This window comes from Geotrypetes seraphini, chromosome 7 (assembly GCF_902459505.1).
Source record: "Geotrypetes seraphini chromosome 7, aGeoSer1.1, whole genome shotgun sequence".
Lineage (NCBI taxonomy): Eukaryota > Metazoa > Chordata > Amphibia > Gymnophiona > Dermophiidae > Geotrypetes > Geotrypetes seraphini.
Window position 1 is genome coordinate 159,662,631 of NC_047090.1, and position 22,970 is coordinate 159,685,600.

The 22,970-nt window shown below is 41.9% G+C and overlaps 1 protein-coding gene across 3 annotated transcripts in view; it reads left to right on the top strand.

Annotated features, from left to right (window-relative positions):
- Positions 1-22,970, top strand: part of CDC42BPB (CDC42 binding protein kinase beta) — a 344,482-nt gene that overhangs the window by 256,415 nt on the left and 65,097 nt on the right. For all 3 annotated transcript variants that reach the window (XM_033950846.1, XM_033950844.1, XM_033950845.1), the window contains 4 exons: positions 4,185-4,290; positions 5,415-5,551; positions 11,539-11,678; positions 16,203-16,284. In XM_033950846.1, the coding sequence (XP_033806737.1) occupies positions 4,185-4,290; positions 5,415-5,551; positions 11,539-11,678; positions 16,203-16,284 (465 nt within the window). The remainder of the gene's footprint in view (positions 1-4,184; positions 4,291-5,414; positions 5,552-11,538; positions 11,679-16,202; positions 16,285-22,970) is intronic.

Here is a 22,970-nt window from a genome sequence, read left to right on the forward strand (position 1 = left end):
CCACTCCTCTTCAAGCTTCACTGGCTCCCAGTATACTCCAGAGTCCTCTATAAATGTGCCTGCATAGCCTTCAAGATTCTACATGGCGTCCTTCCTCCTGTTATCCCACTCTTCTGGAATTCCTCAAACCCGCTCTCGACTAGATCCTCCCAAAAATTGAAACTATCTTTCCCTTCTATAAAAGGTATATCCCGCGCAGGAAAACTTGGAACATCCCTCCCCTTTAGAACCACAGAACTCTGGAACAACCTTTCATCCCCGCTCCTTCCAATCCTTCCGCAAACACTTGAAAACTTGGCTCTTTTCAAAAATCTAATCACCTCCCGTGCTCTAGTATCCTGTCCCCCTCTATCTCCTCAGTCCCTCTCCTATTTCCTTTCCTTGTAGTTCCTTTCCTCTCAACCTCTGTAAACCGTGCCGAGCTCTGCGCACGCGGAGATGGTGCGGTATACAAACCTAAGGTTTAGTTTAGTTTAGTTTAGTTTAGTTCTGCAAAGTCTTTTTGTAATAAGAAGAATCAATCTATATTATAAATAGATATTAATTTGGAGAAGGCACTACCTACTTATAACTTAGCTCTGTGTAATATTTAAAAATAGATACTTAGTTCATTTAAAGAAGAACTTGAATTTTATTTTTACAGAGCAAATTTATAAGATTTGAGATAATGAAGGTCCCTTGCTGGAAGAAAAGTTCTTCAGTAGTTCCTTTCAACTAGCTGCCCCCTACGCCTAGAATAAATTACCCAAGTTTGTCCATCAAGCCCTTTCCCTTACCTTGTTTAAAAACAGACTGAAAACCCACCTTTTTGATATAGCCTTCAATCCTTAATCCTACTCCTCTGCTCTCCAACCCAACTAGCTGATTAACTATTCCCCTTAACTGTATACTGTATGACATCCTGTTTGTCTGTCTTGGCTGTTTAGATTGTAAGCTTTTACAAGCAGGGGCTGTTTTCTTCTTTTTTTTGTGACTCTGTACAGCGCTGCGTACATCTGGTAGCACTATAGAAATAATTTATAGTAGTAGTCATAGACTATTCATAGACTATTAGTGATAGGAGATATTAATCTACTTCTTGAAGACACTAACAACAAGGATGCTTCAGATTTTAATTCTTTTCTCCTTTCTATGGGCTTCTCCATTCCATCTATTGCCCCTACTCACCACCCAACGAACATTTATTGATAAGTCCATTGGCAGAAGGTCCCCTGGTCTGAACATCACCTTGGAAAATTCTCTCTGCCTATTTTTATGTGTCATATTCAGGAAAAAATTCAGCAAAAAAAAAACTTATCACTTTCAGAAAGAAAATTAACCCAGAACTTTTCTGGTCTCAGTTGTTAGGCTCTCTCCTCCGTTCACCCAGTGACCTCTCTTTTGATGGTAGCTGGAGTAAATGGAGAAATATCTCAGAAAACACTTATCACTCTTTGGCCCCTCTCACTGGAGAATTAATATCGGGAAATATAACCTAGAGTTAAGGAAAGCAAGAAGAAATTTTTTGGGTGCAAAATAATCAAGACAGTACCCTGTTCAGACTCTGGTGTTCTTTGACTATTACAAACACAAAGGCTGAACAATCCCTTTCTCCTACAGCTGGCGTCTTAGCTTCTTTTTTTTAAAGACAAAATATCTCTTATCAGGAATTCTTTTCCTTCAGTGGACTTTGAACCACTTATTACAGACTATAAGGATGGTTCAAGGGATATCCCAGTGGATCGTTATTGGTGTTCTTTCAATCCATTAACTCAATCTCAAGTTTCTCAACTATGCAAAAAAATGAGAAAATATAAATGTTCTCTGGATCCCTTTCCATCATACCTTTTCACCTCTTCCCAAGCAATTAACTGGCTGACAGCACTACTGAATTAGTCACTGGAAAAGGGTACTTCTCGCATGACATGGGGCGGATTAGTCTTACTCCACTTCTAAAGAAAATTTAGTTAGACCCACCACTCCTTCTCATTAGCAACCAACCACTAACATACCACTGTTGACCAAATTAATTGAGTTTCTTGTCGCCAGTCAACTTGCCATCTATCTTGAGAAATTCTCAATTCTTTTGCTTTTCCAACATGGGTTCCGTTTTAACCAGTTCTGAAACTCTTCTAGTTTCTTTACTCTCAAAAATTCAACTATTGCAATTACAGAACAAATATGCTATTCTTCAATTTGATTTGTCTGCGGCATCTGACGTTGTCCATCATGATCTATTTACTTTCAGACATCGGTCTTGATCAAGTTTTTTTGGACTGGTTTTCTAAATTTCTTTTGTCCCGCTCTTATTCAGTCAACATCGAAGGTGACATATTGAAGTCTTGGGTGCCTCCTTGTGGGGTTCTTCAAGGCTCTCCATTATCTCCTATCTTATTCAATCATTACATGAGTACATTGAAACATTACAACTTGTCAGCCTGGGAAACTTTACTCACTTACGCAGATGACATTGAGGTCGACTCTGATCTTTCCAACATTGTTTCTAAAATAAATCAACGTATCTCCAAACTTCAATCTTGGGCAGTGTCAGTTCAAATTAAATTAAATGCCACTAAGCTCTTATGGTTGGGTCCAAAATTAGATTGTCTTCCCTCCTATGTGACCTCGGATTCCGGAATATCCCTACAAATTGAATTCTAAGATATTAGGCGTTCTCATAGACTTTTCACTTACTTTCAAGGGCCAAATAAATTCCCTTGTTAAGAAGTGCCTTTTCAGTCTTCATATGTTGAGAAAAATTTGGGGCTTTTTTCACCAGTAGTATTTTTCTGTTTTGGTCCAATCCATTATATTAGCCCAGTTAGACTACTGCAATGCAGTCTGAGCTTAACTATGACCTCCCTGCATAGACTCCAATTAATACAAAATACTGCTACTAAGTTGATCTTTGGAAAGAGTAAATTCGATCATGCGTCTCCATTGCTTTTAAAACTTCACTGATTTCCCGTCTATTGCAGGATTCATTTCAAATATGTCTGTATTGCCTTCAAGATCCTTTATGATATCTTTGCTCCTCTTGTCCATTTATCTTGGAAATGCTTATAGATCCTGTCCTACAAGAAGCACCCAACGAAACAAGATCTCCTTTCCCTCAGTCAAGGGAATAAAATAAACTAGGAATCTCAGCCAATCCTTTATTTTCAAATTAACAGAATTATGGAATGGAGTCCCCCATATCCTAAGGGTCTCTAGTTCCTTTCAATTTTTTTGTAAAGCTTTGAAAACAATTTTGTTTTCTAACTACCTTAGAAATCTTTCCTAGCTGTGTCTTCTCTCACTCATAGGCTCTTTTTTCCTTCCCTTCATTTTGATTTTTTAAATACTGTTAACCGAATTGAGCTCCTTGTTTGGAGATGATCCGTTATACAAAGCTAAGGTTTAGTTTAGTATTAGAATAGCTAGGTGTGAAGAATGGAGTCTTAGATATAGGAGATTCCAGCAAGGTGGGCTGCAGATCCAGCGCTGACCCAAAGAGAGAGCTTAAGTGAATCTCCCCTTTTTATGGACCATAGGAGCTTGAAGTCAAGTCAAATCACAAGTCAGGAATAGTGGCCAGTCACATCAGGAATAGTGTCCAATACAGATAGAACACTCCTCGGTTTCAGATTGCTGGCGTATATATGGCTGAACAGAAAAGGCAAAATGCATACCTCTAGTAGGGATTTCCATAGCAACAGGAGAAATAGATAGGCTGAAATGTATATCTTCCCAGGTACAGTAATTGACTTCTAAACTCGGCATTAAAAACAGTGAGGCAGGTTGTAAAAGTTGTGTGGTAAGTCCAAGTTGGTGTCATCAGATAACATTGACCACCTGTGTATTTGATTTAGAGAATCCCCATTACAAGTAAGCAACTTAGAGCTAGAAATACTGCACTACCGCAGACTAATGTATTATTTGCCTCCAGTCTCATTTTAGGCATTAGGACCTGTTTAGAGATAATATACATTAACTGCATTCATGTGTACTAATAGAGTGACTGACTGTAGTAAATCTAGTCCTTATTTCTCTGTTGTTATTCAGACTTCTTTAATACAGGGAAATTTGTGAGATCTCAATGTTCACAAGTTATGATTCATTAAATCTTCAGTAGGAAATCTGGCACAGCAATTAAATTAAAGGGACAATGGAGACTGTTGCAGTTGTGTTTATCGTATTCTGCATTTTGTATCTTTTTTTTTCAGCCTAAAGCTCATCAGCTCAGTATAAAGTCCTTTTCCAATCCCACGCAGTGTAGTCATTGCACATCACTCATGGTGGGCTTAGTTCGGCAAGGCTTTGCCTGTGATGGTAAGTAATGCAGTATATTTGGTTTTATATTCCATGAACAAAATTTTAAAATTACAAAATCGTGGTCTTTTCATTACTTGTCCCTCAGTTCTCTTCCAATTTCTTTTCAATACAGTTTTCTGGCATCCTGTTTTCTGTTAGAAGTTCTACATTTTCTGTTTTTCATTCCATTAGTAATATCAATCTCAGATTCTTCAGAATAAAACAAAATAAAGTAATGTTTATCATTGATCCTTTTTTTAAAAATAAGTTAATAACTACAGAGATGCAGAATAATAACTCAATTCAAACATAATCGGATGTTCATCTCGGATATATTTGTACATCTTTCACAGTAGCACTTTTATTTTGAGGCACTTGAACCTTGCAGTTTTAATAGGAACTATAATGTGGTTTGCAAAATAAAACTTCTGAGGTTGAATCTTGCCCACTTAGTTCACAAGATCTCTCATAGATTTCTTAATATTGACTTTGTTTAAAATGTGAGACCTCATTAGCTTGCTCTGTGAACAGCTCATTTGTTTAGTGACAGTGCTGTACTTTAGTAAACAGGAAACCAGGATTTAGTTCCTGACTCTGACTTGTTATGAGATCAGCAGGAAATGTGGAATGCTCCGATCAGCAAGAGTTTAGGGAGTGAGATTTTGAGCACACTAGTAGTTGGGCTCATGGTGTGCATATGTTGGGTTTGACTGAAGCCACAGTTTGCAGCCCTAAGTGAGAAATATTGCTGCCATGGTTAGATAGGAAGAGAAAGAGGGGTTAAAAAAATAAGAGAAGTTGTGAATGAGACATGACACCATAGCCTGAATAGAGACTGGTTCTAATTGAGTTGGAAGCCCAAGAAAGGAGGAAGAAAACTACACAACTAATAAATTGGGAAATGTATTTTTTGCTTATCTTTGCGTGATCTAAAATCACTTTTCATTTCTTCCTACTGTATTTTTTTCTATCCCAGTACAGGCATTACATTTTCCCTGCTTTGCATCCTTGCTTCATCTCATAGAGTGTCGCAACATTTTGTTGTATTTTTCTAATTTGCTAAGCATAATGATCTTAATGGATTTTGTTGAGTTTCTTTACATTGTGAGAGTCTAGCAATGTATATTTTTTTGTCCTAACAGTGTGTCCATTCGCCTGCCATGTTTTATGCAAAGACCATGCACCTCAGGTCTGTCCCATTCCCCTAGAGCAGGCAAAAAGGCCTCTTGGAGTAGATGTGCAAAGGGGAATAGGAACTGCATACAAAGGCTATGTGAAGGTAAAAATACTGAATTTACAAGTGTATTGAAATGACCAAACCATTTTAAAGGATAAAGCATATTGTATTGTTTTGCACATTAAGTCATATACATGTACAAATGAGTATGGTGACATAAGATCTAAAATATGTATTTGGACCCATATCTTCCATAATTTGTGTATGTAGAATTGCACCTACTTATGTATATTCCAAAGTTACGTGTATAAGAACAAGCATGCCAGAGGGAGACAAGAACAGAAGCCAAAGAGAATCGAAAAAAGAGTATAGAGTGCAATTGATGGAATAGCATGTACATATACAGAAAAATAGAAAATGTAATACACAGATGCCAAGTGGTAGTCAAGATGCAAAGCTTCTTATCAATATCACTAGAACACTGAAGAAGAAGAATAAATAAGTATATATCAGATCTTAGTGAGGTCGCTTATTATACAGTATAAACCAAACAACCCAAAAAATGGACAGCTTACTTTTATGGTACAAATGCAAAGGAAAAAAAATGGAATCTTCATTAAGCTAGAAAAATCCTGTGGGGAAAACACTACTACTACTACTTATCATTTCTATATTGCTGCTAGACATTTGCAGCACTGTACATTAAATATGTAAGGACAAATAGGGGTTAGGGAATTTGTCACAGAGGGAATGATAAAACAGACATGGATACTTTCCCAAAAATATATTACATTTGTAAAAAAAAAAAAAAAAAGTCTTGTAAATTACGGTACACTTCTCCCTCGGTATTCGCGGTGGATAGGGACAGAGCCGGACCATGAATAGGGAAAAATCACAAATATATTCTCGTCCGGCTCTGACCCACCCCCACCTCTCTCCCGTCTTCCCCCTGGCATCCTAGCCTTACCTGGTAGTCTAGCGGGCTTTGGGGCAGGAGCGATCTTCCTACACTCCTGCCCCATGCAGATCGCCAATAGGAAATGACTGCCGTGAGTTCCCAGCAGCGAATATGTGAAACCGCGGAGTGTCGAAATCGCAAATGGGGAGGGGGAAGTATATTACAAAACCAATTTTCAAAAGATTTGAGTACTGAAGTTTAAAAAAAATGTTTAAATCACTTGTTAACTAAATACCAAAATGTCCAAAAATGTGGCACAAAAACTAAAGAAAGAGAAATTTAAATTAAAAAAAAAAAAATCTAAAGTGCATTGCTAGAGAACATAAGACATTAAATTTAATTAAAACTTACCAAAGTAGTGCCATGGAGACTATCATAATTTGGGAAAATGTCACATGAGATAGCACTATGGCATGACATACTTTTTGACACCATAATGCTATTTAAACTTAGTTTACCCTTAGTTTTATTTATTTCTTATTTTTTTAAATTTATTAATTTTGTTTTCTGCCCATTAACTGTAACAATAGCAATCTTTTAAGTAATGCACAGTATAACACTTTTTTGAATATCTTGGTATTTACCCTCCTCCCTTTTATAAAACTGCAAAAGTGTTTTTTAGCTCAGGCTGGCACGCTGAACGCTCTGCGCTGCTCCTGACACTCATAGAGTTCTTATGAGTATCAGAAGCCGCCGGCCTGTGCTGAAAAACACTTCCACGGTTTTATAAAAGGAGGAGTAAGTTAGCAAGTGGCATATCAGATACTGACTTGTACACTTTTTTGTGTCAGTTTTTAAAATAACTATTAATTGCTCTTTGTGTACGCTCAGATTGCAGTGACATGCCTTCTGGTGCCAGAATGCTTTATAAATGTGACACTAAACTTGCACCAAGTTTTACTAGTTTTCTATATTTACAGCTCAATATTCACATCTTTTGTAAGTTGTTTTTGTAATGTAGTGTTCTAATCTACAAAAAAAAAATTTGTTATACATTTTTTTATATTTCACTGTTTTGTGCTTTCCTGTGGGGTTTTTCTGGCTTATTCAGATTTATTCAGGATTCACTGTTTTCTTAATTCTTTTTCTTTGTGTTTGTGACATAGAAGTGAGCTGTCCATTTTTGGTATGTTGGTTATTTATATAATAAGCAACCTTACTAGGCTCAGATCTATACCTGTTTAATATTACATCTGAGTATTTTTTGACGATGTGGTCCTAAGATATTGCTGCATAGTGAGATATAGGTGGCTATCCTGTATATATATGTGTGTGTGTGTGTGTATATAGATATATATATAGATAGATATAAAGATATATAGATATAGATGATAGATATAGATATACATACATACATATATATATTCTATATAATAAAAGACTAGCCGCGCATGCGCACTCCTATTTGCGTGCTTCCATGATCAGTAGGTCTGTGGTCGCAGGAGTGCGCATGCGCGCTTATACGTCACCAGCCGCCGATCGCCTCCACAAGCCGGGACCGCAGCTAGCTGCCGATCTCCGTTCCTCCAGTGGGGGGGGGGTCTGGGAGGAGAGGGATCGCGGCCGCTCAGCACCCCTACCGAGGAGCCCAGCAACTTTCCGCTGCCCGGGACCCAAGTCCTTTGCCGCCCCCCCACCCTTCCCTTCCCGCGGGCCCGACTGGCGATTTAAGCAGCGTGTGCAGCAGTCTTCATACGCTGCTTTGGGCCCTTCTACTGCCCTGATTTGGTCTACCGCGTCTCTGATGATGTCATCAGGGACGTGCCAGAGTAAATCAGGGCAGTAGAAGGACCTGAAGCAGCGTGTGAAGACTGCTGCACACGCTGCTTGAATCGCCATGTGTAGTCGGGCCCGCGGGAAGGGAAGGGGGGGTGGCAAAGGACTCGGGACCGCGTTTGTAGTCGGGACCGCGGGAAGGGAAAGGAGGGTAGAGGAAACGCTAATGCTGCTGCACAGGGAACTGGTGTGGGGGGAGGGAATGCTGATTTGGACAGACAGACAGAGGGAAGAAGGGAGACAGAAAGAAAAGAAGAAAGACACAGGGCCAGGTGCACAAGGAACTGGTGTGGGGGGAGGGAAATGGAGGGGGAGGGAATGCTGCGTCAGACAGACAGACAGACAGAGGGAGGAAGGGAGACAAAGAAAAGAAGAAAGACACAGGGGCAGGGAGATACACAGAAAGACAGACAGACAAAGGGGGCCAGGGACTGAGACAGACAGAAAGAAAGACAGCGGGAGTCGCGTCAGGAGGGGTGCGGGATGCGGCAGAGGGAACTTTTCCAATGGGTGCAACTGGGCGGCTGTCGGGAACCTCTGATCAGGGGCAGAGCAAGGTAAGTGTATCATAGGGATAAGAAGGAGGAGGGGGGGAGAAAAAGGAAGGGACGCCTACTGCTGGACAGGGGGAGAAGGAAAGAGGTGCTGATGGACAGGGGGGGTGAAGAAAAAGGAACGGAGGCCTAATGTTGGACAGGGGGAGAAGGAAAGAGATGCTGCTGGACAGGGGGGAGGTAAAACAAAGGGAGAAGGGCTGCTGCTGCATAAGGAGAGCAGTGAAGGGGTGGTGGTGGACACAGGGGAGGTAAAAGGATAAAAGGAAGGGACTGGACAGGGAGAGCAGGCAAGGGGTGGTGATGGACAGCCAAGGAAAAGCGGCTAAGGAGAGAGAGAGAGAAAGAAATAAAGAGACACACACACATATATTCTAGCACCCGTTAATGTAATGGGCTATAAGACTAGTATTATAATTAATATATATATATATATATATATATATATATATTAGAGAGAGCCACACATGCCCAGCTTTGGGAGAGATTAGGTGTCCCTACGCGTTTCACTAACAATTGGCTGCCGTGTACCTACAATTGGAATGCCCTAAAGTGTTTCCCTCTTATGTACATTCCAGTTACTCATACCTGTTTTTACACCTACTTCTGGTGTTTTTTTTTCTTCCAAAACCCCATAATCAACCAACAGAAACAATTTTGCATAAGCTAGACTATAGAAGAACACTTGTTTTATTTGTACAGTACCAAGAGCCACAGAAATTGGTTCAAGCTTTTCCTTTCGTATCATCTTTAACATTTGGCCCATTCAATCTCAAAAAGGTACAAAGGTCGTTTTGCATAGCAGACTGTATTTCATTTTATCAACGAGCTAACTTGGCAGATGAGACCAAATAGAGCACTTCTACAACTCATTTCCAGGACCTTTCCTTTGTGGACATTTACAAGGCTGCTATGTGGTCCACCCTACATACTTTCACAAAGCCTTAATGCATAGAGATGCTTCCAGAGCTGAAGGTCAATTTGGATAATATATCATTCAGAATCTGTTTGAATTTGTCTATATTATCCTATGTTTGTGGACCAAGTGTTCTTCAAGAACAGCAGGTTAATGCAGACATACCTCCCCACATACCTTCACTTTAAAAAATAAGAAGAATACCTACCTTTCAAAGCCAGTGAATGCTGTCTTATGAGTTAAGGTGGAGATTCCTTGGAGGTCCATATTCCTATCTTTTTTTTGTCCTAAATTCACACTAACTAAACACCAAACTGGGGAGAGTGCTGATCTCACCAGAGGAGAAAGGAATCCAAGCTACCTCGTTAATTGAATATTCTATTATTAATCTAAAGAGGTTTATTTTGGCCAGGCAGCCTACAGACAAGTATGTCTGCCTTACTCTGTTGTTCATGGAAAAACCCTGTTACAGGAAAGCAACTCTACTTTTTACAGTGAGCTTCACAGCTCTACAGTTTTACTAGCAGTCTACTAAAAAAAAACAAAAAAAACCCTACTCTGATCATTACTTACAGACTACAGTTGAATTTTTTTTGTTGTTTTTTTTTTTTAATTTAATGAAAGAATTTTTTGGAAACAACTTGGAGAGCAGACAAACAAGCCAAAGAGTTAAAGACAATAACAGCTACGAAGAGAATCAAAAAATGTGCATTGGCCTCTTTAGAAAATTTATATATAATGGAGGGAGGGAGAAATAGTATTATGATTTAAATATATGTAAGATTAATAATATGATGGTATTATTATGTACCTGTTGAAAGTTTAAAAATGAATAAAGATTTTTTTAAAAAAAACTAAATTTATACACTAAAATAGTGTTAAACTGCCCCACCTTCCTTGACGATCCCTATAAGTAGCATAAAGCTCTTAACAATCAAACCCAACACTCCCACCCCTACCTTTATGAGCAGCAACAAAAATAAAAAAGCTCGAGTATCTCCAGACTAGTGCTGCCTGATTCACGATTCGAATCGATTCACCGATTCACTTTGGGTGAATCGATTCGAATCGATTAAAAAAAAGTCGGCCTCCCGATTCGGTGACTGACCCTCCACCCTCGCTCCCTAAAGCAGGAGCGGCACCAAGATGTTTGAAAAAAACACCCAATTGGGCAGGAGAATCTAATCGAAAAATTGGTTCAATGGGCTGAATCAAATCAAAATTTTTTTTCTGAATCGGGCAGCACTACTTCAGACTAGCAACAAAAAAATGAAACAAAGCGTTGCCCAGGTTCTCATGTACAAATCAAATGTTTCCAGCTCTTATCCCATTTTCAAATAGATTGTCTCTGTTAGGCCAATTACTTCTCCATAGCATGGAAAAAACAAAATTTAGCTAACCATGGGGGAGGGCCCACTTGTCTCCAGTTATCTGCAATAATTAACTTAGCCTCACTGAAGTGTGTAAAACTGTATAGTTTTCTGCAAAGAGCAAACCCTAGGAAAACTCCACCAAATATGGGCCATAGTTTCCCTATGACCACATTGTCACCTGCAAAAAGGAGCAAGGAAAATAATGACGTAAATGCTTAGGAGTTAAGAATCGCCAATAAATTGTTTTGTAATTCTTCTCTTGGCAACATCCGTTGACAGCTACCCTAATTTTTGTTAAAGCAATTTCCATTTGTTTCCAATCAGCCTCATCATAATGCATGTATAAACCTGTTTTCCAACACACCCTATGAGTATGAACACCAGAGCAGAATGCCAAAAAGAATCTATAAGTAAAGAATACAATTGTAATCTTTTGATGAGTCGCCTTTTCTTCTGCCTGGAAAGTCTCAGAAGCATGGAAGTAACAGTTGAAATGGATTCTTTCCCTACAGGTTCCAAAGCCCACTGGGGTGAAAAAAGGGTGGCAGAGAGCTTATGCAGTTGTGTGTGATTGTAAACTTTTCCTGTATGATATACCTGAAGGAAAATCCACACAACCAGGAGTGGTTGCAAGTCAAGTACTAGATCTCAGGTACAGTCTTGTAGAGGGATTTAGTTCAATTACAAACTTGTATCTGCTGCTCAATGGATTAGCTGAGGCTGGAGATATTGTGGAGGCTGTACTCACTGGGTTAGAGGGGGAAATTGTCTTTGTACATTGGCAACATCTATTGATCAAACGTAGGGTCCATGATTTCAGGGTTCTGAAAGGAGCACTGGTGCATGGTTGCAGCTGTTGCTGCAATGACTAATGTAAGTAAATTGGGAAGAAAAAATGAGAGCTCATAATGCCAGATCTCAGCTGCATTTCCAACTGAGCTGGAAGTTAGAGAGTAAGACAGGGGCAAATTTGTCTCCAGCCCCGCAGGAACTCAATTTCCCCGTCCCGTCCCCATGAGTTTTGTCGCTGTCCCTGCCCCATTCCTGTAAACTCTGCCTTAACCACACAAGCCTCAAACACTTATAATTTTAAAGCGTTTGAGGCTTGTGAAGATGAGTTCAGAGCTGGCAGGAATGTGGCAGGACATGAAAAGAACTCAACGGGACGGGAAAATGAGTTCCCTCAGGGACAGGAAAAATTTGTCCCCGTGTCATTCTCTACTGGAAGTCTATAAGAACATAAGAATAACCATACCGGGTCAGGCCAATGGTCCATCTAGCCCAGTATTCTGTTTCCACAGTGGCCAATCCAGGTCCCACGTACCTGGCAAAAACCCAAATAGTAGCAACAAATGGGCTTGGGATAATTAAATGGGGGGTTATTACTAAACACAAAACAATCTTGTTTATGGGAAATGCAGTACAGAAAAAAAAAATAAGTGCAAGAGAATTTCTAGTTGTTGTTTAATAATAGTGTGGAGATAATCAGTAAAATCTTAAAATTATGAAGGATGTTCAGTTTTAAGAAACTTAGAGGTTTGTCTTCTAAAGTACAGTAAACCTAGCACACAGGCTTTGCATTTATTTTTGCATCTAATGCGCAGCAAGTGCCAATCTATTTGTTGGTGGAGGGAATTCATAGCATGTCCCTGTATGCTTCATAGAAGAATTATTGTACATTAAGGGGTCCTTTTATCAAGCTGCGGTAGGGGTTTAACGCGCGGAATACCTGCATTGAGCAGGTGTTAGTTTTTTAGCCGGCCGCGGGGGTTAGCGCGTGATGAAATGTCCAATGCGCTAACCCCGCTAGCGTGGCTTGATAAAAGGACCTCTAAGTTAATTCACAGCACGGAAGCACTTACTGTCTCCTAAGCAAGGGCATAACCAGACAACAGATTTTAAGTGGGCCTAGACAAGAAGTAGGTGAGCAATAAATGTTCTCTCCAGGTCATTCCACGTTAAGTGGACCAATTTTGAAAATCGTCCACTTTTGACATCCTCCAAATTGAATAAAATTTTGTGTGGACTTCACTAGGGTCTCAAACTAAGTCATGCAAATTTTTTCGGCGAGATCCCTATTGGTTCAAGACTTACAGGCAGCTGAATGGAGGTCACCTTCAGAGTGCCAGGCAACGCATAATACAAAACAGCCACTTTATCCAGGCATTGTAGCCCAACAAAACCTGTCAGGGAACTGAAATATTTGGATTAGTACAACTCTTGGTACCAAGTTCTTGCACAAAGTTTGGAGCCTAGCATGAAATTGCCTTCCTTTTATGGGCCATCAAACTATGAAAAATGTTTCAATAGGAAATCTAAGGACTATTTTGACTCCTCCCCTATGCTTTGATTCAGGCTATAACTGGACCAACTGTCATGGCCCATGGCGTATGTCTAGGACTTGTACTAAGAGGCTTTGCAGCCAACTGGAAGCAAAGCAAAGATATGACATAAAGACATGATGTCACTTTTTTAATGCAAATCTTCACCATTTTGGGAGTGCAAATATCTCTATTGTGTAGTTTTTAGTGGTTTTTTTTTCTTTTTTATGTCATTTGAAAGAGCACCATTTTTGCTGCAAAAACTATACTGTTTCATCTTAGACCCGGCTTTGCTTTGGTCAGAATTAAGGTCCCAAAGACATGCATCATTTGCATGTGTGGATACACTTATACAGACCACCTTTGGCACCCTATTGTATAATATGCAATTGAACTAGAGATATGACATTTTACAGTGCAGCTAAACTTGTCTTACTTATCATGCTTTAAGCTTATGACACATCTTTGCTCAGATGTCATCAAAGTTGTTGCCAAGGGGTGTAAAGCTGGCATTGAGGTTTTCAGTTACATGGGGTCATCACTACCAGAATCAGATTGAGAACCTTTCACTTCTTCCAAATTTGCATAAAGATCTTGCCTGCAACATGGGCAAAGTTTTGGCCTTGTTTAAAGTTTCACATCATCAGCTGTAGCAAGGTCAATTGACCGCAGATTTCTGTGATTTTGCTTTCTGAAGGGATTACAGCAAGGTTTTGTAGAAATTCAAATTTGGTCAGATTCAAAGCTTCATGGTAAAAACAACTACTAGATTTTTATTATTTCTTGACCTTTTGAAAATAAATTGTTGATGGACTTAAGCTACCTTGGCCAGAATAAAAATGTAATGGTTTATGGCATTCAGAACCATTATAAATCACAATACTACATGAACCTAGCGGTTCTTTGCCCAGCAGGAACACTAGAAGATCACTCCTGCTTGGTTCACCACTGGACCACCAGGGAACTGAAAAGTATGCTGGGGAGGCAGGAGGGAGTAAAAATTGTTAGTTGACTGGGACAGGAGGTGGGAAGAATCCCTCCTGTCTTGGCCCACTGCTGGTCCACCAGGTCTTAGGGCAGGCCAGGTGGAGGCCAGCAAGGCATCGAGAGGGAAGGAGGAGGGGGGGCTGAGTGCAGAGCCTGGCAGGGCAGGGAGGATGGAGGGCTGGGTGCAGAGCCGGGCAGGGCACTTGGATATTACCTACTCCCCCAACCCCCGGCTTATATTCGAGTCAACCCTTTTTCCTCCTTTTGGGGGGGCGGGGAAGGGCTACCTCAGCTTATAGTCAGGTCAGTTTATATTTGAGTACATATGGTACATCACAGTTTTTTGCAGAGGTGATACCTTTGTGTAGACTTCCATGAAGTGAATAGCACAGCACAACTTAATGCTCATTTTGAGGGGTCATTTATAAAAGTACATGACAAAGCAAGATGTGTCATAAGCTAAAGCATGAGAAGCACAACAAGCTTAGCTGCATTGTAAAATGTCATATCTCTAGCTCATTGGCATGTTATAAAATAGAGCGCCCAAAATAGCTCTGTATAACATATTGTATTCCTGTATGCAAATGGTGCATGTCTTTAGGACCTTAATTCTAACCAAAGCAAGGCTGGGTCCAGAATGCAATAGGGTGATTTTTGTACAAAAATTATGCTCTTCAAATGACAGAAAAATTAAAAACTACACAATAGGGATATTTGTACCCCAAAAATGGTGAAAATTTGCATTATAAAGTGACATCACATCTTTGGCCATGTCATTATATCTTTGCTTGCAGTTGGCTGCAAAGCCTCTTGGTGCAAATCCTAAATGTACGCCATGGACTATGATTACTGAGGGGATAGGGGAATGGAACTTAATAAATTTATTTTTCTGTGTGGTACTAATATATCTGAAATGGTGGAAGTGGGTCAATAAATAATAAATAAATATAAATACTCCACTTTCTGGGTTAAGAACACTATCTGAATGGAAGAAAAGCCTCAGGTTTTTATCTTGGTAGAAATAAAGGACTGAAGAATTGGAAAGCTCAATCGTAGGCATCTTTAAACAGAAAACATTTTAAGCTACTCTTGAATTTGTCCAGACTTTGTTCTGCTCTGATAAAAAGTGGGAAGGAGTTCCAGATTAAAGGAGCAGTGACCGAAAAAATGGCGGCACGACGAGTGCCTATTATTTTAAGTGAAGGGACGTTGAGGTAGTGTTGCGAGGCGGACCTTAAAGTTCTAGGGGGATCATACGGTATTAAAAGTCTGTCTAGGAATGCAGGGGCATTAGTTTTTTGAATTTTGAAAGTTAATAAGGTAATTTTATATGTAATTCAGTGCAGAATGGGTAACCAATGTGCATTCTTTAATAATGGAGTAACATGATCAAATCTTTTCGAGTAATGGTTACTATGCTCTAATTCACATGTTACTGCTTAGGTCATTTTAGTAAACAGGTCCCTTATTTCCTAAATAGCTCCAAGTTGCACCACGCTATGCTGCCTGACCACAGAGCAAAATGGTTTGTCTTCACTTTTACAAATTGAAAGCAGAAAAGGTGACTTGTGATGCTCAATTTCTTTATTGTGATTTAAAACTCACCTGTGATGTGTTGTCTTGTCTTTACTTTTAGTCACTTATTATCCAGTGCTCAACTGTGGTACTTCCATCAGTTTTAATGAAAATAATTATGGTAGCCTTCCAATCTTTGGTTATAATAAAACATGTTTGGCTTGAATTATTGAGTCAGCTTTTGTAGTTTTAAGAAAACTCTGAAAATGCAGCACAGAGAAAAAATAGGAGGAATAGGTGTTCTCTTTATATGTAATATTTTCTCTCTCCATCTCATGTGTTCTTTTCTTCAGAGATGAGGATTTTTCTGTGAGCTCAGTCCTGGCTTCAGATGTAATACATGCAACCCGCAAAGACATTCCTTGTATATTCAGGGTAGGTTTCTTTGTACACACTGCAATTGTGAAGACCATTTATTTTTAAATGTCAGATTTATTGCCGCTTAATGCTTATGATGCTGTTATGGTGTGATGTGTGCTTTTTGGTGCTATTATAACAGCTGTTTCCAACAATAAATAAAGGTTTGGCAAATTTTTTGTTCATTGTTTAGAAATGCATAGTATTGTGCTTTCTCCAAAGAACTCCAAAGTTTGAGAGCAATGTGGGGTCTTAAGTTTCTCAGTGTTTATGAAAGAATTGTGGAAAATGGAGTTGGGAGTTTCACTATAATTGCCTTTCTAGTAATAGCAACATCACTCTCTTGTAAGCATTAAATCTACTATCAGAAAAGAAGGCTGTGCAAATTTGAAATGGTAGGATGGACAGTGTTCTAAGATTCATCATTTCTCCATGGCACATTGTCAGGTTATGTAAGGGAGGTCGAAGTAATCAGCTGCTTACAGTAAGAGAGTGCAATGATACACAGAAATGCAGTACCCCTGCGAATGTTGAAAAACCGCAAATACAGTTTTTAACAAGGGAGACAGGAGAGGGCAGCCGGAGCGCCGGCGAGTGAAGGAAATCACTCACGGTATGCACTGACCGCCTCTTCCTGTATTAAAGTCGGGCCTCACCAATCAGGAGCTGCTTTGACACGCAGCTCCTGATTGGTGAGGCCTGACTTTAGTACAGGAAGAGGAGATTGGAGCATATCGTGAGTGATTTCCTTCACTCACCAGCGCTCCGGCTGCCCTCTCCTGCCTCTCCGGCTGCCCTCTCCTGCCCAGTCATTCACAGTCGGAAAATACCACAAATGACCAGGACCGCAAATTGCAAATTCGCGGGGGAGCACTGTAATTCTTTTGTGATCTTTGATGTAAACAATTTACATTTCTAGAAATGTTCATTTGATGGCCTAGAGCAGATTCCAGTTTTGTATAACCTTCCTTTGAAACACAAGCCATTTATTTGTTACCTTGGTAAACTATGACTAAAGGTGGCATTGAAGTTTTTCTACTCTATTCTGACCTACTATGTAAAAATATACAATCCTATCAGCATGGGTCCAAGTCCACCAGTTTTATGTACATAGAAAAGGAAGTGAAATATTTTGCATTCCATATTGATGTAATGTGTAAACTGGAATTTTCCAGAGACAAGCAGGGGAGATGCAAGCACACTTGTTGGTGAAGTCCTAGATTGATCCTGCATGTTAGTGCTCTCCCCTAGCTATATGAAGAACATGCCATACTGGGACAGACCGAAGGCCCATCAAGCCCAACTTCTTGTTTCCAACCCAAGTCCCAAGTACCTATCTAGATCCCAAGTAGTAAAACAGATTTTATATTGCTTGTCCTAGGAATAAGCAGTGGATTTCCCCAAGTCATCTAAATAATGGCCTTTGAACTTCTCTTTTAAGAAATTATCCAAACATTCTTTAAACGCTGCTAAGCTAACTGATTTCACGACATTCTCTGGCAATAAATTTCAGAATTTAATTATACATTGTATGAAGAAATATTTTCTCCAGTCTGTTTTAAATCTACTACTTAGTAGCTTCATTGCATGCCCCCTAGTCATAGTAATTTTGGAAAGAATAAACAAGAAATTCACATCTACTCTTTCCACTCCACTCAGTATTTTATAGACCTCTAACATATCACCCCTGAGCTGTCTCTTCTCCAAGCTGAAGAGCCCTAGCTGCTTTAGCCTTTCTTCATAAGGAAGTCAGTCGTCCCATCCATTTTATTATTTTAATCGCCCTTCTCTGTACCTTTTCTAATACTGCAACATCTTTTTTGAGATATGGAACAGCACATTCAGTTTTCGGCATTCCTATTTGAACTGGCTACAGCACCTCGCACCTTCAAGGTGATGGTCATGGTAACAGCTCACCTGCACAAGGCAGGGACCCAGGTGGATCAGTACCTGAATGATTAGTTGAGTCAAGCACTGTCCAAGGCCATCTGCAACATGGCAATATCACAGGTTATCCAACCTTATAAGACCTGATCTGGGTGATCAACTTTAAAAAGTGTCACCTGGAACTGGTGCAATCCCGGAAATATCTTGGAGTGCACTTTGAAACAGTGGAGGACTGTGTTTTTCTTCACGGGCCTCACAAACTGAAGTGCCAGCTTATGGACATACTAGCCTTGTCAGCTGCCATGGCTTGGCAACATCTTCAGGTACATTTCCTCCTTGATGATTCTGCCAACAGATGCCAGTCTCTTCAGCTGGGGGGCACATTGCTATGATTTTCCAGTGCACAGCCGGTGGTCGCCCTCTCAGCAGAAATGGTTTATCAACAGATTGGAGCAGTGCACAATTCATTTGGTGCTGCAGGGGTTGAAGCAGGCCCTGGAAGGCGAGGCAGGGGCTTCTCAGACAATGCCATGGCGACTGCATAAGCCAGCTGGCAGGGGGGCACCAAAAATGTTCTGCTACAACAGAAGTCAGGTTACTATTCAGTTGGGCTAAAGCCCACCTGTAAGCGCTTCCAGCAGCGAAAGTGGCGGGAGCAGGTAATGTACAGGCCAACTATCTCAGCAATCAGATGCCGGACACAGGAGAATGGTCCCTATCCAGGAAAGCTTTCGTCAAGATTGTGAGTCAGTGAGGGTCACCAACATTCGACTTGATGGCATCGGCAACCAACAGGAAAGTTTGTCGCTTCTTTAGCTGATGGTACAAGCCCGAAAGCGTCAGCATGGATGTGCTGGTGCAACCTTGGTTGCAGAAGGAGCTGTTGTATGTTTTTCTTTTGTGGCTCATGATTGGAAGAGTCATCTAAAGGATTTCACATCATCCGGGGTTAATCCTAGTCACCCCAGATTGGCCACGTTGCCTGTGATACACAGATTGGGCCTGTCTTTGGAGGGACCAGCGGCTCAAGCTGCCACTTCACACAGACTCTCTGTCGCAGGGTTCCAGTGGCCCTGAGGGTTCCAGAATGCTATGGGCTTATGGCATGGCTCTTGAGTGCGCAACCTTAGCACGCAAAGGGTGTTCTGACGCTGTTCTGTCTATCTTCCTCAGAACTAAATGGTGGCTGTCTATGCTAAGGCTTGGAAGTCATTTCAGTTCTGGTTCACAGAAAATAGTGTGAAACTGTTTTGGACCCCGCTTCCGGTAGACCCCGCTACAGGATGATCTAGCGATTGGATCCCTTAAGGTCCAGGTGACAGACCTCTCTTGTTTTCAGAGCTGGGAAGAGGATGTTTCTCTGGCTTCCTATCTGGACATGACCAGGTATTTAAAAGGAGTTATCAGGTTGAGAATCTGAACGTGTTCCGTATTTCTTGAACAAGGTTCCATATGAGCCTTTGGAAGAGGCGTCTCTGATGAATCTCACTATCAAGGCGGATATTCTTGTAGCTGTCACCTCGACAAGGAAAGTTTTGAAGCTTCAGGCCCTTTCATGCAGGTTGCCCTTCCTCCATTTCACAGAGGCTGGGGGTGTCTGTGCACAGTTCCTTCTTTTCTAACAAAAGTCGTCTCTGGTCTTCCATGTAACTAGGAAGTTTGACTGCCCACTTTCCATTCCACATGGTCCAGGAAAAGAGAACATAACATAAGAATAGCGGCGAAGAGAGGAAACAAGCCAGGGAACAGGAGAGAGGAGACAGGGGAGCCGGAGACCAGCTTGCAGCAGCGGCGAGGAGCGGGTAGCGGTGAGAGGAGGCTCCGCCCACCACCACCGCATCAGCGCAGCGTCATCGCCCAGACTCCCCCTTGAAGGAGGGGAGCCGTGGCGCGAAGGCAATCCGGGCCGCGTGGTAGCAGCGGCAAAGAGAGGAGAGAGAGGAGACAAGCCAGGGAGCCAGAGAGAGGAGACAGGGGAGCCGGAGACCAGCTTACAGCAGTGGCAAGGAGCGGGTAGCGGCGAGAAGAGGCTCCGCCCACCCCCACCGCATCAGCGCAGCGTCATCGCCCAGACTCCTCCTTGAAGGAGGGGAGCCAACGGCGCACAGCCGTTCGGCGCGCGATGAAGGTTAGCGGAAAAGGCGCTCGCCTTAGCGAGAGCGCCTTTGCGAAGGGCCTTAAGAAGGGCAGGCCGGGTCACTATATCCAAGGACTCCAAGAAAGGAAGACAGCAAGGTAAGGAAGTATACACATACACGCACACACACAAGCAAAAAGGCAAAAGGGAAGCAAACACAGAAAAGAAGGAAGGAGTAGGCCCAGGAAGGACCACACAACAAAGGAACGACAGGCAAGGAAGGCAGTGAGGAACAGAAGCAAGGGCAGAAGACAAGGTAGAAGCAGGCCAAGAAGGTAGCGCACACACATACACAGAGACAGCAGTAACAAGCACAGCAGGACAAGAAAAGGCGGACTCAAGAGAGAACACGAGCTAAAGGAGAAGGCAGCCACAGAGGGTAAGCAAGAGGCAAATAGCACAAATAGCACGCGCATAAGTAAAGGCAAGCGGAAGACGAAGAAGGTAAGAAAGAGCCAGGCACAGGAGTGATCACACTAGCAAAGAGCAACAGGACTCCTAGAGGGCGGACAAATATGGAAGCTGAAGGAACCCGGAGGATGAGCTTCCCAGTGTACTGCACGGACTGCCACATGTATGACTACCTCCCCTCCGAGCGGCAGTCATATGTGTGCGGACGATGTCAGGAACTGGAGAGCTTGAAGAGCGAAGTCAGTCATCTGAAGCTCAGGATCGAGGAGCTGGAGGGACTCTACATCTCAGAAGCCCCCTTCCAGACAGCCGAAGACCCCATGACAGAGAGGTGCATCGAGGAACAAGTCAGGGAGCTCGAGAAGTTCATCGAGGATGCCTACAGGAGAGTGGAAGAACAGGAGCACGGAAATGAGGAAGACACACAGAGCAGAGGATAAGAAACATCTGACACCAAGGTAGAGGATACCCACGGAGGAACCTTGCTGGAAGAAACGAAGAACACCAAGGACACAGACCTGCGACCGAAACGGAGGCTGAAAGAAGGGAAATCTGCAATCCTGGTGGGAGACTCAATCCTGAGGCACGTTGACAGTCACATAGCAGGAGGGAGAGAGGATCGGCTAGTGACCTGTCTCCCAGGAGCAAGAACGAAGGACATCATTGACAAGATTGAAAGAATCCTGGAAGGAGCAGAAACGGAAGAGACAGCAGTGATAGTCCATGTTGGGACGAACAGTGTCACCAGGAGAGACTACAGCAAGAATGCACTGACTGAACAGTTCAAGATCTTAGGAAGGAAACTGAAGATGAGGACCCAGAGGATAGCCTTCTCAGAGATCCTGCCAGTACCGAGGGCAGAAACGAAGAGGCAGACGGAGCTACAATCAATTAATGCATGGATGAGAAGATGGTGTGAGGAAGAGGGTTTTCTCTTCGTGAGGAATTGGACAATGTTCTGGGGCAAGAACAAGCTTTTCACGAAGGATGGTCTACACCTGAGCACGGCGGGAACTAGACAACTAGCAAATAACGTCAGAAGAGCGATAGAGCAAGCTTTAAACTAAGTAGAAGGGGAATGCCGACAGTCGACCTGGTATCGACGGTTCGGGAAACAGTATCCAGTGAGGGTACTGAGGGGGAAGATTGCTGGGAAGACACAAGTGGCAAGCAACAGACTATGAACAAACAAGGGAGTCAGATGAAGCGAGAGGGGGACAGGATGAACATACTACAAGGGGAAGTCAAAATGGAACTGGATGATGAAAAGGAACAAGAGGAGGACAATAGGAACACGCCCCAAGGGGAAGGCAATAGGAACCTACCACAAAGAGAAGATAAAAGAGACAATACTCAGGAATTGGCAGGTCAGGAAGGGGACAGAATGAAGAATGGAATGCAAGGGAAAATAGCGAGAAAGGGAAAATGCCAGGACTTGAACTGCATGTATACTAATGCAAGGAGCCTAAAGAACAAAATGGGGGAACTAGAAGTCATGGCCAATAATGAGAGACTAGACATCATAGGAATCACGGAAACATGGTGGAACAAGGAAAACAAATGGGACATAGTACTGCCAGGATACAAACTCTACCGAAAAGACAGGACTTACCAGAAAGGAGGAGGAATAGCACTATACATAAGGGACACCATTCACTCAACCACTTTGGACACAGCAGTGACAAATGCCCAACTGGAGTCATTGTGGGTCAAAGTACCAGGAAGCAACGGATCCGAGATAAAGATGGGACTGTTCTACTGTCCACCTGGGCAAACTGAAGCTGAGGATACAGAAATGGTAGCCGAGCTGAGAAGGGAATGCAGGAACCCAAACACCATAGTTATGGGAGATTTCAACTATCCTGGGATAGACTGGTGTCTTGGAAATTCAAAATGTGCAAGGGAAACGGAGTTCCTGGAAGCTGTTTAGGACTGCTTCATGGAACAACTTGTCAAGGCACCAACGAGAGGGTCAACGATTCTGGATCTGATCCTCAATGGGCTGAAAGGACCCGCAAAGGGTGTGGAGGTTGTGGGACCACTAGGAACCAGTGACCACAACATGATTCATTTCAAAGTGCAAGTAGGTTTACCTAAGGGAAAGAGAACCAAGGCAACAACGTTTAACTTCAAGAAAGGGAACTATGATGCCATGAGACAAATGGTGAGAAAGAAGCTCAGAAACGGCTCCAAGGAAGCTCGGACTGTGGAGCAAGCCTGGGCCCTATTCAAGGACACAGTAAACGAGGCGCAAAACCTATATATACCA